Genomic DNA, 15505 nt, shown 5'->3' with positions numbered 1-15505 from the left:
CTGTCCTGAGATGAATGAACACATCAGCCATGCTGTCTTGAGATGAATGAACACATTGGCCATGCTGTCTTGAGACGAATGAACACATTAGCCATGCCATCCTGAGATGAATGAACACATTGGCCATGCTGTCTTGAGATGGATGAACACATCGGCCATGCTGTCCTGAGATGAATGAACACCTGGGCCATGCTGTCCTGAGAGGGATGAACACCTGGGCCATGCTGTGGATGAACACATTGGCCATGCTGTCTTGAGATGAATGAACACATTGGTCATGCTGTCCTGAGAGGGATGAACACCTGGGCCTTGCCATCATGAGATGGATGAACACATCAGCCATGCGATCCTCAGATGAATGAACACATCGGCCATGCCATCCTGAGATGAATGAACACATCAGCCATGCTGTCTTGAGATGAATGAACACCTGGGCCTTGCTGTCCTGAGATGGATGAACACATCAGTCATGCCGTCCTGAGATGGATGGACACCTGGTCCATGCCATCCTGAGATGAATGAACACATCAGCCATGCCATCCTGAGATGAATGAACATATTGGCCATGCTATCTTGAGATGGATGAAACACACTGGCCATCCTGTCCTGAGATGAATGAACAACTGGGCCATGCTGTCCTTAGATGGATGAACACCTGGGCCATGCTGTGGGTGAACACATTGGCCGTACTCTCTTGAGATGAATGAACACATCAGCCATGCTCTCCTGAGAGGGATGAACACCTGGTCTATGCCGTCCTGAGATGAATGAACACATTGGCCACGCTGTCCTGAGATGAATGTCCTGGTTATGCAGACATTTCTTTATATTATTTGCTTAACTTTAGTGCCCTCCTAGGAAGATTTCCCATACTTTCCTCCCTTCAATCAAAATATCCCAAGTTCAACAGGTCTGGCTCACTGCTCTCTGTTCATCTAAGGTCTACTTTGTTCGGGAATTCCTGTCTAGGATTCAGGCAGGACCAAGGAAATCTTTTAAGTGACATTTTAAATATCACTGTTTATGGAATGTGTGTAGGTAGTTGAATAATCAAATAAGTGTTGTTTTGAAAGTATCTTTATTAAAAGAATATAAAGAACAGAAACTCTAGGCTTATATGTGTAAAAGAAAAATAATGGAGAATTAGAGATGAATTGGTTCATTCAGCACCAATTGATCCCCTCCTGTGCTGGACGGCCCCACAGGACTGCATCTACCCTGTGGGGTCACTCCTTGCCAGGGAGACTGGCTGGTCACAGTGAGAGGATCCTCTGGTTGGGGGTGTCAGTACCATAAGACAAGATGAGAGGTGGCATTGTAGACAGACTGCCCCACCCAGGGCCCAGGGGGGGTGTGGCTGGCAGGGACGGGGGGCAGGGCAGAGGTGGTGGGAAAGAACAGGAGCTGTGTGGCTTTAACATGGAGTTGGGGGACACAGGAGGCGCTGTGAGGAAGTAGGAGCTCATTGGGAGTCTACTGCCATTGGACATGCATTTTGGGGAGCCCTCTGGTCTGTCTGGAACCTAGGCTAAGGGGCACAGCAGAGGCAGGAACCAGCAACAGGGGAGCATGTGGGTGGGAGGAGGGCTTCCCAGTCTGGGGTATTCTGAAGGTACATCAGCCGGGCCTGTGATGGTTAGGAGGGGTGGATCCTGCGGTTTCCAGGGCCCAGGCTGAGCTGCAGAATCCGAGTCATAAGAACCATGTGGGGCCTGCAAGGGGAAGAGCAGAGTGTCAGCGTTAGACTTGCAGGTTGGAGCCGCCACTTGTCCAGGAAATGGAAATGCTGAGCATGAAGAGCACAGCAGGCCTCTGGCCCCGCCCCTCCTGTGCCAACACTCATGAGGCTTGCAGCCTCCAAGCAAGAGCAAATCTTGGACTTGGACTCTGAGAGGTTGTCTTTTATCTGATGGTACTAAGTGGAGATTTGTAAATATAAAAGCTCAGGCTTGATGATCAGTTAGACCCATATTGTCATTCTTCAACAAAGAAAGATATCTATATAGAAATATGCAGCTTTTCATTGGCCCTAGCACTTCTTTTTTGGCTCAGTGATGCTATTGAATCTCCTTGCTCCAATTTGGAAGAACTGCCTGGTGGGCCTGAGCTGTCTGAGCCAGGCTATGTGCAGGGGCCTCTGGACAGAGTTACATCAGAATCGGAATGAGAGGCAACTTTGTGTGCTCTGCCATCTGCTGTCCCATGCAGCAGGCCAGAGGGTATCACAGGGAGGTGGGGCACTGTTGGGTAGAGTGGTGTGGGCCTCAGAACCAGTGGGGTCTCCTGAGAACTAAGGGAAAATGGGCACTCAGCATCAGTGTGACCAGCATGGCCTGTGCCCTGGGTGCTGCACAGAGACCCTGAGACATGCTGGGTGGCCCTGCCCTTCAGCCGGGGGCCCACCAGGGTGGCCTTCCAAGGTGTCACAAGAGAGCATACAAACATGACAGGGGAGTGAAGTCACACTGTGCACAAAATGAAAAAAAAAAAAAAAATGTCCTGCTTAAGTCTCTCTTTCCTTCTTTTGAGAGAAGTTGGGACTAAGGAAGTTGGGTGGCAGTTTCGGACCGAAAGCTCACAGGCTCCTCACCCTCTGGGCTGTGCTGACCCTCACACTTGGGCCAGCTCTACAGCCCTGTCTCACTTGAACCAGGAGAGTGGGGGCACTGGGGTGTGACTGTTAGCAGCGTTCCACCAGCCTAACCATGTCCCCTTGGTATGCCCAGGTCTGGACGCCAGCCCACCGGCCAGCACTCATGAGCTCACCATTCCCAATGATGTGAGTATGCCCCCCGTACCCGCCTGTCCCTGGGTGGAAACACTAGGCACAAGTGGCTGTCAGCTCTGCTGTCCTTTGTGCAGAGGGACCCACTGCTTGGTGATGCCTTCACCACCCCAACCCCACTGTTTGATCTGTGTTCTCCCTCCTTTCCTTTTTAAAGTGGGTTTAATGCCCATAAAAAGTTGTGTGCTTTTGTATCCCTAATATGTTGAACAAGCAGCAGGCTAAAGGGGACTTCAGATATTAATCAGTAGTCAGATGAGAGTTGGGCTGAGAACCCATGTTGCTGTGGAGGCACTGCCCTGGTATGGGTCAAACCTTGAAGAACAAGGTGGCCCAGGAATGCTCTAGAGTGGACCCACCCGCAGTATTATCTCCATGGGCCCTGGCCCCTTAGGAGGTTTGGGATTCTCCATGAGTTGGCTCCAACAGACCTGAAGTTGGTTGGATGTCACAGACTTGTCTAGATTTCTTCTAGCACCCCTCAGTCTGTTCATGCCTTAAGCATACCTGAGGATGTGGCCTTACGAGCTCCCCTCAACACACTCAGTCCTCCCCAGAGTAAGCATGGGTCCTGAGGATAGTGAGGACTATTCTCTGAATGCTTGACTTATCCACAAACTGAGAGACCAGGTAGGGCATGGGCCATATGTCCTTGAGGGATAGCTGCCAGAGCAGCAAGCAGAGTCCCTGTGTGGGCTGTGGAGATGGCTGCCCCACTTATAGCTCGAGCGTCCAGCAGCCTTTTCTGCCCTAGAGCTGTGGATTTTGGGAACCTTCACTGTTCTGCCCCCCTTTACACCTGCTGGGCAGGAATTCTAAGCCCTGTTCCTTCCTTTCATACAAACTGACCATAGGAAGCACAGATTTGGCAGTTCAGGGAGATCACCAGTCCTGTGTGTGGAAGATGGACAGTGGAGCGGGAGAAAAAGAGGCAGAAGAGAGCAGGGTCACCAGAGGAGCGGATCATGAGGCTGTCTGGCTGGTGCCACTCACCCACCTGAAGAGCCATCTCATTTGAGCCCCTCGTGGCAATGTGCACTCTAGGCCTTCTGTCCCAGTTGCTGGTCAGGGACAGAGTCCCCATGTCTGCTAACAGAAGCTCAGGACACTCACCCTCCAGGCAGCATTGTGGTCCAGCCTTCTGGCATCCCCGAGGATTTCTAAGGTTGGCCCAACTTGAAAGGCAGCAGCACAGAGCCATCTGCCCAGGTGTGGGGTGGCACAGCCAACTGGTCCCTGCATTCTTGGAGAGAGGGGATTTTTCCTCAACCCTTTCCCTCACTGCAGTGGTTCCTTGAGCATGCGGCTTCTGGCATCCTCCTGAGTCTTTTCCTCCAGATAGTAAAGCCAGCAGGCTTTTTCTGTGGGGTTTTGCTCCTTTGGTGAATCGTGTTCACCAACACCAGGTTTGGTCTTATCCAAACACTCATTTAAAACGGGAATGAGCTTTAAGAGGATGAGTCATCTTTGGAGAGCTGGTCAACCTGTTTCCTGGGGTCCCCTTTGTACAGACGGATGCTGGTTTTCCCAGCTCTTCACCACTCACATCCCATCCTCCTCCTGGTGATCTTCCTAGGGAAGAGACCCACTTCTCAGAAGGAAGGCAGCTTCCTCTTATCCCAGTGCATTTGGGCGTAGCCTTCCATGCTTCTTCATGGAAAAAGCTGTTGATGGCGCTGTCAGGGGCTTTCACCAGCACCCCCAGACTTCATGGGGGATGTATTTGGGCTGCACCAAAGCTGATGTTCCTCACGTGGTGGCTGCCTGCTACCTTCTTGGAGAAAAGGAAGAAATAAAATGGTGTGCTTGTTCTGAACTTGCCTGTCATCTCGTTCACGTCCGTCTCTTGGTCACAGTTGGATCATGCTGCCTCAGGGTTCCTGCAGAAAGACATTGCTTGGAGGCAGGGACTCCTGAGACTCGCAGGCTCCCCAGCACGGCCAGTGGGGACACAGGGCAGTCCAGGGGCCCCAGGCCTTTGGTTCCCTTTCTGACGGTCACTGTGGGCTTCCCTCGATGCCTATTTCAGTGCTTGCTCTTGGCCATGCAGACTGTGGTGCCTGTGGTCACCCCTACTCTGCCCTAAGCAACAGTCACCCACCCACCAAAGCTCATGCCCCTTTCCCTGGTTCTCAGCTGCAGAATCAGCCAGGCCTTCTGCTGGGGAAAGGAATCTAAGGTGTCCAACAGTGGTCTCTAGGAGGAGAGGCTGCAGTGGGAGGTGTCACCACAGTTCCAGTGGAATTTGGCATTGACATCTGATTAGGAGGGCCACGTTATTTCAGAATATTTCTGTCGTTCTTCTTTGAATTTGTAATGGAGGCACACGAGGATGAGAGGAGGCGAGGAGTCTGCTAACTGCTGGCAGGGTTCACAGGTGCAGGTGGGGCCAGGTGGGAGGTGCCCTTGGGCTGCAGAGCTCAGCCTAGAAGCCATCTTCCCCTTCACTGAGCCAGCCAGCCTAGGGCAGGGCAGGTGAAGGAGGTCCGACCTCCCCACATTCCCTTCTCACGGCAGAGAGTGCCGGTACAGAAATCACAGTGCTGTTCACCTTGGCATTTGTGGTGAGGTGGGCATGCCTTGGTGGCTCAATGATGTCCCATCAGCATTCAGACCCCACAGCTGTGTGCAGAGGAGGGGAAAGGCCTGTGGCAAAGGCAGCATCCTCCAGAGCCTGGGGAGAGGGGCACCCTGAGCAGCACATCGCAGGGAACAGAGGGAGAGGGCGGGGTGAGAGCAGGAGGGGAATGCGTGCCAGGGCACAGCTGGCGTGAGGCAGTTAGAAGACGGGCAGATGGTTAAGAGAAAAGGGTAGGCACTTTGTGCGGGAGGGGCAGGGAGATACTTCCTCCAGCAGGCTCTGAGGAGAGATCCAACAGCATACGTGCACAAGGCTCTCAGTGGTGTGCACTTCAGCAGATACCACGCACTCCAGTGCATGAAGTGCTAGGAGGAAAGCTGGCTGCGTGCTGGCCAAGGAGGGGTACAGGAAGTGGGGCAGTGCGAAAGCCCAGGAGCTCTCCCTCCTGGATGTTGGCATCTTACAGGGACCTGTGGTCATGCTGCCGAGTCAGCCACATTCCCCCTCCCCATGCGGCCGTGCTGCTGTCCCTGGCCCCCATCAGAGATGAGCCCTTCAGATCTCCCTGCCACCAGGGAGGAGGATGCAGCCAGGCGGGTAAATGTGGCCTTGTGCCGATGAGGAAACCACCCTCCTGACCCCAGGGGCACACTGAACACCACACACAGGTGTGAGCAGGGAGAGGGCTGGACTGTGGGTGGGGCCTTGGGAGATGTGGGTGGGGCCTGGGAGATGTGGGTGGGGCCTGAGAGGTGTGGGTGGAGCCCAGAGATGCAGCAGGAGATAGAGGACTCCCAGCAGCCCTGGATTCTCTAGAGTGGGGGTCTCTGTAGATGTCTGCAAAGACTGAGGGTTCTGTAGTCTAGTAAGACAGCTGTCATTTCCTAAGTAACCAGCAGAGACGGCCTCTAAGGTGAACAGAGTTGAGACACCGTAGGTCTCAGGGACGGGGGCTGACTGGCAGGGCAGCTGTGTCTCACCATGGAGCTGCTGCTCACACCACAGATTGAGCCCCGTCACGCTTGGAAGTGTGCGTCCCTCCTGCATGCCGCCACATGGCCTGGCCCAGCCCTTCCACCCAGCATCTCACTGGCGTAAGGACAGAAACCTGCTCCTGTCACTCAATTTCACCACCGTTCTGACAGCCTAGCAGCCTCAAGGGAGGTGGAAGTGGACTCCGCCTGAGGCCCTCAGGGACCTGTGTGCCCAGTTGCCCTCCTGGCGCCCTGTGCCAGGTACCTTCCAGTCTCGGGCTCTCTCTGCCACAGGTCTGGCTGCTTCTCTCTCCTGTCCAAGCTCCAGAGCTCTCATCGATGGCCTGTGTGTGCATGAAGGGACTTCCGTCCAGTGGTGGGCATTGAGAGATGCCACTGGCTCCTGTGCAGTCTTCTCTGGGGGCCCGAGTTGTCCCTGAGGCCCCTCATGGCTGCTCCATACACCCCCCTCCTCCCTCAGCTACTTCAAGGAGCACCCTCATTCTTGATGACCGCCTTGGCCAGAGGCTACTATGTTCCATCTTTAAACAGGGGTCCCAAAGGGAGAATGAAAGGAGGCCCCTGAATGGCCTCAGAGTTTCACCTAAGTTCAGCAAAAGCTAAGTTTTAGGCAGCAGTGAGTTTTGCTCTGGCTTCAAGCACACATTTCTTTTTGAGCATTTGTGATGCTGCCTGTCTGGGCAGAACTGGTCTCCCTGGGATGCGGCCAAGAAGACGCCGCCAGGCCGTGGTAGAGCCTCCCTGCTCAGCCCCTGGCTGCCACCTGTGGGTCGCTCCTGGACCCCGGGGTGACCAGTGTGGACCGCCCAGGCCGAGTGACTGTGGCCTCTTGGCTTGGTGGACCTCCCACAGGAGCGGGGAGCAGGGCGGCTCTGAGAGGGGCCAGCAGAGGCACAGGTGCTCTTAGCCTGACCTCGGGCAGGTGGCCTGGATCAGGCACCACCTGTAGGCAGGTGTGGGCGGGACCTCTCCAGGGTGTTGCACTCAGGGCTTGGGGCAGAGTCCAAGGCTGGCGGCCCGTCCCACAGGCCCCTCGGGCACACTGCCCACAGTCTTCAGGGGCTGGCTCGGGCTCTTCTCTAAGAAATCCCCCTGTCCTTGTTTCTAGCTAATAGGCTGCATAATTGGACGCCAAGGGACCAAAATCAATGAAATTCGACAGATGTCTGGAGCTCAGATCAAAATCGCCAACGCCACTGAAGGGTCATCAGAGCGTCAGATCACCATCACGGGGACCCCGGCCAACATCAGCCTTGCCCAGTATCTCATCAACGCCAGGTGAGCAGCTCCCAAGGGCCTCTGAGAGACGCCCGGAAAGGGACGCACCAGCTGGCGTTACATCACCTGGACAGTCGGGGGTAGGAGGAAGCACGGTCTGGGCCACACTCTGCCTCCCGCTCTGTCCCCTCTGCTCCAGGCCGGATAGTGGGGACAGGATGGGATGGCGACAGGCTTCATGTAGACATGAGGCCACCTCACTCTCCCGACCTCCCACCCAAAGTGTCTCCAGGGATGATCCCAGAGGCTAGAGAGGAAGGCAGGTGCTCCCGTGGCCCCAGACAGGCGGCCAAACCTATGCTGGAAGACCTGACTCGTGTCCACTCAGAGCTCTCCAGAAAGACCAATGTTTGGGGACTTTGCTGTTTTGCCTCCTTTTTCATCCTCATGGAAAAGTGTAGGGAAAGGCAGGAAAGGACTCTAGCAGGCCGTTTCCTTCTGTGGGTCCCTGGTGCACATGGGAGGGTCTGAAGCCACCTGGGTCCCTGTGACTATACCCGACTTGGCCTCAGGCCAGTGCCCCACCCCTGCCAGGCAGGCTGTACCACCAGCCGCCCCGCCAGGCAGGTCGTACCACCAGCGCCCACGCCTGCCCGACACACCACACCACCAGCCCCCCCGCCAGGCACGCTGCACCACCAGCCCCGCCTCTGATGTAAGGAACATCCCTCCTCCCTCCCCAAGGATGTCCTCCTGGAAGAGCCCCAAGCTGGGCTTGTGGGAGGAAAGGGGAGGGGTCTCTGGGTGGACACAGCCCTGTGTGGGCCCTTCTGCTATCTGCGCGCTCAGTGAGTGGGTGAGGGGCTGCCTGGAGAGGACCAGGAGCCCCCCTGACTTTACCCACTGATGCCCCCCTGGGCTTCTGCCTTGATCCAGAGCCAGGTTGGGCCTCTTTCCATCCCTGTGGCTGCAGGCCCATGGGCGGGAGGCTGAGCAAAGCGCATTGTTGGCAAACCCAGGGCAAGCCCGGGGATGGGGCTGGTCAGGGAGGCTCCCACCTGCCCGACCACATCACTGACAGCCCCACTGGGACCTGTGCTTGGGGCCAGATGGCTCTTACCCACATACGCTCACTCCTGTGGCAACCAAAGCCCCTTCTCAGATGCCAGGTGTGAGACTGGGAAGCCCTTGTGCACCCCCAAGGGCAGACCCAGGGCTGCATGGGAGGCTCCATACAGGGAAGGCCTCAAGCCCCCATGCAGGGCTGGCTCACACACCTGACGTGGTGACGGGCATGCGGGGACCAGGGCGGAGAAGAGGCGTGTGTGCTCTGCTGTGGTCTCCAGCTCAGAACTTCTGAGCCGACCGGGACAGCCTGTCCCAGCGAGCACAGAGGCCACACAGCCCAGCCTCACGTCTGCCCACTGATGAGGATGTTCATTGTGACCGTCTCTCCCTCTCCTGCCTTTGTTCTAGGCTGACGTCCGAGGTCACCGGGATGGGCACGCTCTAATCCTACCCAGCACCCTCCCCCGACATCACCCACCTGCCAGAGCCCAAGGCCCCGGCTCGCACTCTGTACAGCCCACCTTCCCTGCCTCACAGATACCAATCGAGAGGCTTTCTTAATTAACAAAAGGACGTATGCCGTGGAGAAACACACCCGTGCACACAGCCACTCTCCACAGAGGCTGCAGGCTCCTCTGAGCCCCCCTTCAGTGTTATTTATGACTTACAACGCTCCAGTCTGCCCATGCACCGGCATGCAGTGTTCATTATTTTAGAAATATTGTTCCTTGGTGTCAGCGTAGCTGTCTGTCTTAGGAGCTGGGTCGGCGTTCCGACAGCACTTCCTGTCTACTATTCTCCTCCGCCATCCAGAACTGTCCAGAACTGTTGCCTGAGACCCCTCCTGTCTCACACAGCCCTGCTGTGCTGACTCAGTTTCCCTTCAGAGCCAGTGCCATCTGGGCTCGAGTTTCTCTCCCAGGTTGTGTGCTGGAATCAGAGGTGGCTCTCCTGCCACCCACGGGGAGCACCACCCACGGGGAGCACCAGGAGAGGAGGGTTGTGGAGGATGTTGGGGCTCTGACCTCAAGAGTGGGGTGGAGGGCGGAGCCTGCTGGGGGCCCTGCCTCCACAGAGATGCCGCGTGCTGGGAAGGCATCGGGGTCCCCTGAGCGTCTTCCAGGGTGGCTGGAGAGCACAGACGCGCCAGGGAGCCCCTCTGTGCTCCTCAGAGTTCAATAAATGTCGTGGCCCCTCCTCACCGGCTCTGGCTCGTCTCTGTGCCCCCCAATGCACCCAGGCCCCAGCATGTCCTTCCCCTGGGGAGACATTGCCCTGAGCCCAGTGCTTATCAGAGAAGCCTGAGTTTCTTCTCACACACAGATACGATTTCATTCCCCCTTTCCACAACACACATAAGCACTTCTATTTGTACTTTGGCAAAACTACTTAAAATGACAAACACAAAAACACCATTCTTGCCCAGGCACCAAAATGCCAGTTCCTATTCATGAGACTTACTCCCCCACAGCCATCGTGGGTACCAGAGGCTGTGCCCGGTGACCCCCAGTGCTTCCACAGCGTGGAGCCTGTCCACGTCACACCCACTTGGGGACGGTCCGCGTGGCTCACTTGGCAGCCTGTGCTCACCTTAAGGAGTCCAGCTGTGCCCCTGCTCGGTCCTCAAGCCCTGGATGTGACTCAGGCCCTCCCTTCAGGTGATTAATCCCTAACCCAGGCCCAGGGCATGGGGGGAGCCCCCAGGTGATTTATCAGGAAGGACCCAGACCCAGGATGGAGGGGGAACCAGGCACCAGGGAAGGCAGGACTCGGAGGCTGCTGTCCCAGCTCTGCAGGCTCAGGGCACCACCTCCACACCTGGATCCTAGTGTTCACGGAACCTTCTAGAAGGTGGTGGGCCTGGTATGTGTGGACAGACACAGCTCACTGACCCCTCACTGGAGGTGTCTGTCAAGAGTCAGCAGTTCCAGGAGGATGGGAGTCTGGCCAGAACCTGGGGAGCCTCCAAGGGCCCAGGACAGCCTGCCCCAGGCTGCTAGCCAGCCACAAGGCACCGGCTCACAGGAGCCCCTTCCTGCCTGATCAGGCAGAAGCCGCCCTGTTTCCCAGACTCCACCTGTCCTGCCTCAGGCACCTGGCTGAGGTGCTGGCCTGGAGGGCCCTGACAGCCTCCTGGACACACTCCTTGCCCACCTCTGCCCCCGGGAGGGCCCAGTCACAGAAGTGAGCCCAGCATGGCACCTGGGAACACGTGCTGGCAGCTTAGGACTGAAGTTCCCCCTGGGGAAGACACAGGCCTTCCTCAGCACCCGTGTCAGTGGCGATGGTTAGCCAGCAGCGTGGATACAACTGACAATGACAGATGCCCTGGAAATAAGACACCACGAGAAGAGAGGAATCAAAATGCGATGGAAGGACCCCTAGAAGATGCAGGCTGGGCAGGACCTAAGAAGGTAAGGGGTTAGTTGCTCACTTATCTGGACGAACAGCAGGCAATGGAGCACTCCAGGTGGGGAGCACTCCAGGTGGGGAGCACTCCAGGTGGGGGGGCGCTCCAGGTGGGGGGGCGCTCCAGGTGGGGGGGCGCTCCAGGTGGGGGAGCGCTCCAGGTGGGGGAGCGCTCCAGGTGGGGGGGCGCTCCAGGTGGGGGGGCGCTCCAGGTGAGAAGCATTCCAGGTGGGGAGCACTCCAGGTGGGGGCGCACTCCAGGTGGGGAGCACTCCAGGTGGGGGAGCACTCCAGGTGGGGGGGGCACTCCAAGTGAGGAACACTTCAGGTGGGGGGAGCACTCCAGGTGGGAAGCATTCCAGGTGGGGAGCACTCCAGGTGGGGGCGCACTCCAGGTGGGGAGCACTCCAGGTGGGGGAGCACTCCAGGTGGGGGGGCACTCCAAGTGAGGAACACTTCAGGTGGGGGGAGCACTCCAGGTGGGAAGCATTTCAGGTGGGGGGGGCACTCCAGGTGGGAGGAGCACACTAGATGTGGGAAGCACATCAGGTGCAGGGGCAGCCAGAGCTGGGGTAGAAGGGAGCCCAGAGCACGTGAGGAGGGGAGACGGGGGTGCTGCAGTGGCAGGGTGGGGGTTGTGCAGAACTCTCAGCCCCTCAGGACTCGGGGGCACAGAGGCACAGCAGAATCCAGAGTCCCAGCTGGGCATGAGGGGGACTGAGTGGGGACTCAGAGCCAGGGACCAGGGCTCCAAACCAGAGCGGGAGGCCTCCTGTCACCAGGGGCAGCTCACAGGGCAGTGCTGCGAGCGTTGGTTGAGCACCTGTGGACCTCACACGAGGACTGGGCTCTCCTGTGATGGGAGACCCTGCAAAGTGGCAATTCTCAGTCCCAAGGAATCAAGTGAGCACGAGCCTCACAGCCCTGCAGGTCAGCGGTTCCCATCCTGTGCCTTCTTCCATCTCCAGCAACCCAGCTCCTGGTGCCCCTTCCCCACAGTGTGAGTCCCAGTTCCACCCACAACCACGTGGTCAAGGCCTCGGGCTGAGGAAACGTGCAAGCTTAGAACAAGGGGCGCTGGGGCATCCCAGCTCTGGTGGGCACGCATCATGGGCGTAGGAAATGTGGCTGTTAGCTTCTAGAAGCCTGTGGCCGAGTCTCCATCTCGCCAGGGCACTGGCACCTGGCCCAGGGCCACGGGGTCACACCCTGTCACAGCGAGTGTCCCCAAGTCGCCAGACATCCCCGCACCTCGGTGTCCTGTGGACACAGCAGGGTCTATGCCCCCTGCTTCCTCAAGGACAGCGGTGGGGTCTGTGGCTGTCAGGAAAGGGGCAGGAATTGGCTGACTCCAGTGGCGTTAGATAGATGCTCACAGTAATTGGAAAATAATTTGACATTCTCATTAAGCAGCACACATACCCAGAAGGGCGGCATCTGAGTCCCTCCGTTGCTGAGACTGGGATATGAACAGACAACAGAAATGGGTTGCTCACAATTCTGGAGGCGGGGACGTCGGAGATGGAGGCGCTGGGTTATGTGTCTGGTGAGGGCTGCTCTGTGCTTCCACGGGTGCCTTGTTACCGTGACCTCAGGCAGAGGAACGCTGCGTCCTCCCGTGGCTGGAGAGCGGAAGGACGAGCAGGCTGGAGGGCTCCCTTCAGCCTCCTGCAGAAGAGCGCTTGCCAGCTCATCACCTCACAAGAAGGCCTCTTACTACTGCTGTGTTGGGGATTACGTTTCAACATGAATTTTCAGCGGCCTGCATGCAGGAAGTAGCCTGTGACCATGGTGGACAGACCCCACAGAGGCCCCGGGACCCCCACTCAGCATTGGAGGACCCCCTCCCTGGGGCTGTGGGAGGGATCTGTGAGTTGCTTCTGACCTGTAGGATCAGAAGGGGCAAGGGGCCCGGATGTCACTCACTGGCACTGTGTAAGGCTCCAGCTCCCCTGCTGGCACTGGAGAAGCAAGCAGGCATTTTGGGGCTGCCCTGGAGTGCCCACAGAGTGTCCGCCTCTGGAGGTGGACTGCAGGCACCCCTCCGAGCGAGCTTGGGGGCCCCAGTGACAACCAGCCAACACCTGAAGCGCTCACTCCTGCAGCTGCAAGGAAATGAATTCTGCCAACAACCTGGGTGGGCCCAGAAGTGGGTTCTGCCCCAGTCCAGCCCCTGCATGGGAATGTGACCACCAGCTCCCCGATGGCAGCCTGGGAGACCCCAAAGAACAGGAGCTAGCTGAGCTGAGTCAACTCCTGACGCAGGAACTGAGTTAATACCTGGGCGCCGCTTCGGTCATTTGATGCACGGCTGGAAAACTAAGTCAGTGGTCAGACGCGTGGCTGGCGCTTCCTCCCGCTTCTACCTTCTGGAAGCTCGTGGGTGGGTCGAGGTCGGTGGGTGCTTCTGGGGTGGCAGGCGTCCCCAGCAGGCTGGGCCTGTCCCCAGAGGCTCAGGTCCGGTTGCTCTTTGGCCTGTGTGACCTCAGATCAACACATCCCCCTGATATGGGGCGCTCTGAGAGCCTGCCTGGCACGGGAAAGTCTCTGGTGTTGAACGCCGTTTTCACACAGAACAGTGGGCCGACATTCGTCCTAGAATGGGCAGTTTGGGTCTTGTGAAAATTTGACCATTTGCAATTTTTTCCAAACATTCTGTTTGAAAAGCGTCGCATTGTCCATTGTTGACATCTCTGAAAATCTTACCAGGACCGTGATTTTGTAAAATCAAGCTGCCTCACCAACAGCTCCCCGTCACGGGCCACAGAGAAAGACGCTGCCCTTACAAAGTCGAATTCATCCAGGCAGCCCTTGGACCACACAGTGGAGCTTCTCTTGCTGTTTTAACTGTATCTTCTTCCTGTCTTTTGGTTTCCAGAGTACAAGTCTTCTTTCATCTTATCATTTTCTCTTCCTTCTTTGTTGTCATTGTAATTATCTGTATTTTCTTGGCAACAACTGCCAATCACAAATTCTTCTTCTCCGTATTGTCGTGGTTGTGGCCCTGGAGCTTCTGGCTTCCTGTGTCAGCAGCCGACTTTCACCGTGTTTTGCTTTGCTTTTAACATTTTGAGGCCCCAGGATTTTGCTTCGTACATTTAGTCTCCAGTTGATTCTTTCCTGCTCGTCGAGTCTGAATTGTGGCATGAGGAATAATTCTGAGACATATACGCTACTATATATATTGTGTGTGTGTGTGTGTGTGTGTGTGTAAAGCCATAAGTAAGAGCAATTCAGATGGGGGGTTTTTGGTTGTTGTTTTTGTGTTTGTTTGAGATGGAGTTTTGCTCCTGTTGCCCAGGCTGGAGTGCAGTGGCATGATCTCAGTTTGCTGCAACCTCTGCCTCCTGGGTTCGAGCGATTCTCCTACGTCAGCCTCCGGAGTAGCTAGGACTACAGGTGCCCACCACCACGCCCGTCTAATTTTTGTATTTTTAGTAGAGACGAGGTTTTACCATGTTGGCAAGGCTGGTCTCGAACTCCTGACCTCGTGATCCACCTGCCTCGGCTTGCCAAAGTGCTGGGATTACAGGCGTGAGCCACCGCACCCGGGCTCAGATGGGTTTTTAAACTCCAACTGCCTAATAGTGCTCCAGTTACATAGCACTGTATTAATAGTACTCCAGTTACATAGCACTATATTCACATAGGTAGGGATGTGGGGAGGGAGCTTTGTCACTAAAGTATTGATATTTGTCTCTTCACACCATTCTGCGTGCCATGCATTAGTGCAGATTTGCTGCCATTTCATCCGGAACTGCCAGCGTGTATGAGGACAAGACACAGCAGACGCAGCAGGTGTACCGAGCTGTGCGGAGCCCGTGGTCCCACCGGGGTGCGTCTGCCGCGTGGAGCTGCAGGTGTGGCTCTCCCCACCCACTGCCTGTGTGATGGTGTGCCCTGCGCTACCGGCCCATTCCCGAGGGGAGAGGGTTCTCCTGTGGCCACAGTGTGAATTCTGTCGCTTGCTGACAGAGGCACACGGCTGAGGACTGAGGGAACTTCCCGCCAACGGGCTTTCATGCTGAACCATTTGAACCATTCTCCGTGACCAGCATATCCTGAAGCCGGCAAGGCCGCTCTCTGCCTGTCTCCTGGACGGAGGCTGGGCTCTGGATGATCCGTCTTCCTCCGGAGACGCTTTGTCCAACCCGCTGGCTCACATTGGGATGGATCACCTTCATCTCACTGAAGTTGGGTCGAACTTTGTGAGGCTTACTCTGCTCCCAGGTCACCCCGGCTTAGGACAGAGTGCCCAGTGCTGCCTCTGGGTGTCCACTGGTCCTTCCTTCCGGGTGGGTTTTGAACTTGACTTGTCGCCTGCCCAGCACCATTAGACCAGCGCTCTGTCTAGCTTTGAGCAGTTTTCTGCTGGTCTTCGTAGCCTTCTGTTGAGTGAGGTTCACGGGGCTGCAGATGCCTGGCCGAGCGAGCCAGTGGCACGTGGTA

General features: G+C 56.7%; 1 protein-coding gene across 50 annotated transcripts in view; it reads left to right on the top strand.

Annotated features, from left to right (window-relative positions):
- The window catches only part of PCBP3 (poly(rC) binding protein 3), a 284015-nt gene extending 274171 nt beyond the window's left edge, over positions 1 to 9844 (top strand). For 37 of the 50 annotated variants that reach the window (XR_012431869.1, XR_012431868.1, XR_012431867.1 and 34 more), the window contains 3 exons: positions 2727 to 2779; positions 7470 to 7639; positions 9056 to 9844. Coding sequence is in view for 39 of the 50 variants with exons in the window: in XM_045389452.3 (XP_045245387.1) it covers positions 2727 to 2779; positions 7470 to 7639; positions 9056 to 9092 (260 nt within the window). In the remaining 11 variants the exon portion in view is untranslated. Of the gene's footprint in view, positions 1 to 2726; positions 2780 to 3639; positions 4599 to 7469; positions 7640 to 9055 lie in introns of those variants that run through there. The other 13 variants (XR_012431865.1, XR_012431862.1, XR_012431861.1 and 10 more) reach the window with 6 other exon arrangements.
- The last annotated feature ends 5661 nt before the right edge of the window (positions 9845 to 15505 follow it).

Source organism: Macaca fascicularis, chromosome 3 (genome assembly GCF_037993035.2).
Source record: "Macaca fascicularis isolate 582-1 chromosome 3, T2T-MFA8v1.1".
Classification (NCBI taxonomy): Eukaryota; Metazoa; Chordata; class Mammalia; order Primates; family Cercopithecidae; genus Macaca; species Macaca fascicularis.
The sequence above is the reverse complement of the archived record's forward strand: the minus strand, read 5'-3'. Positions and strand labels throughout refer to the sequence as shown.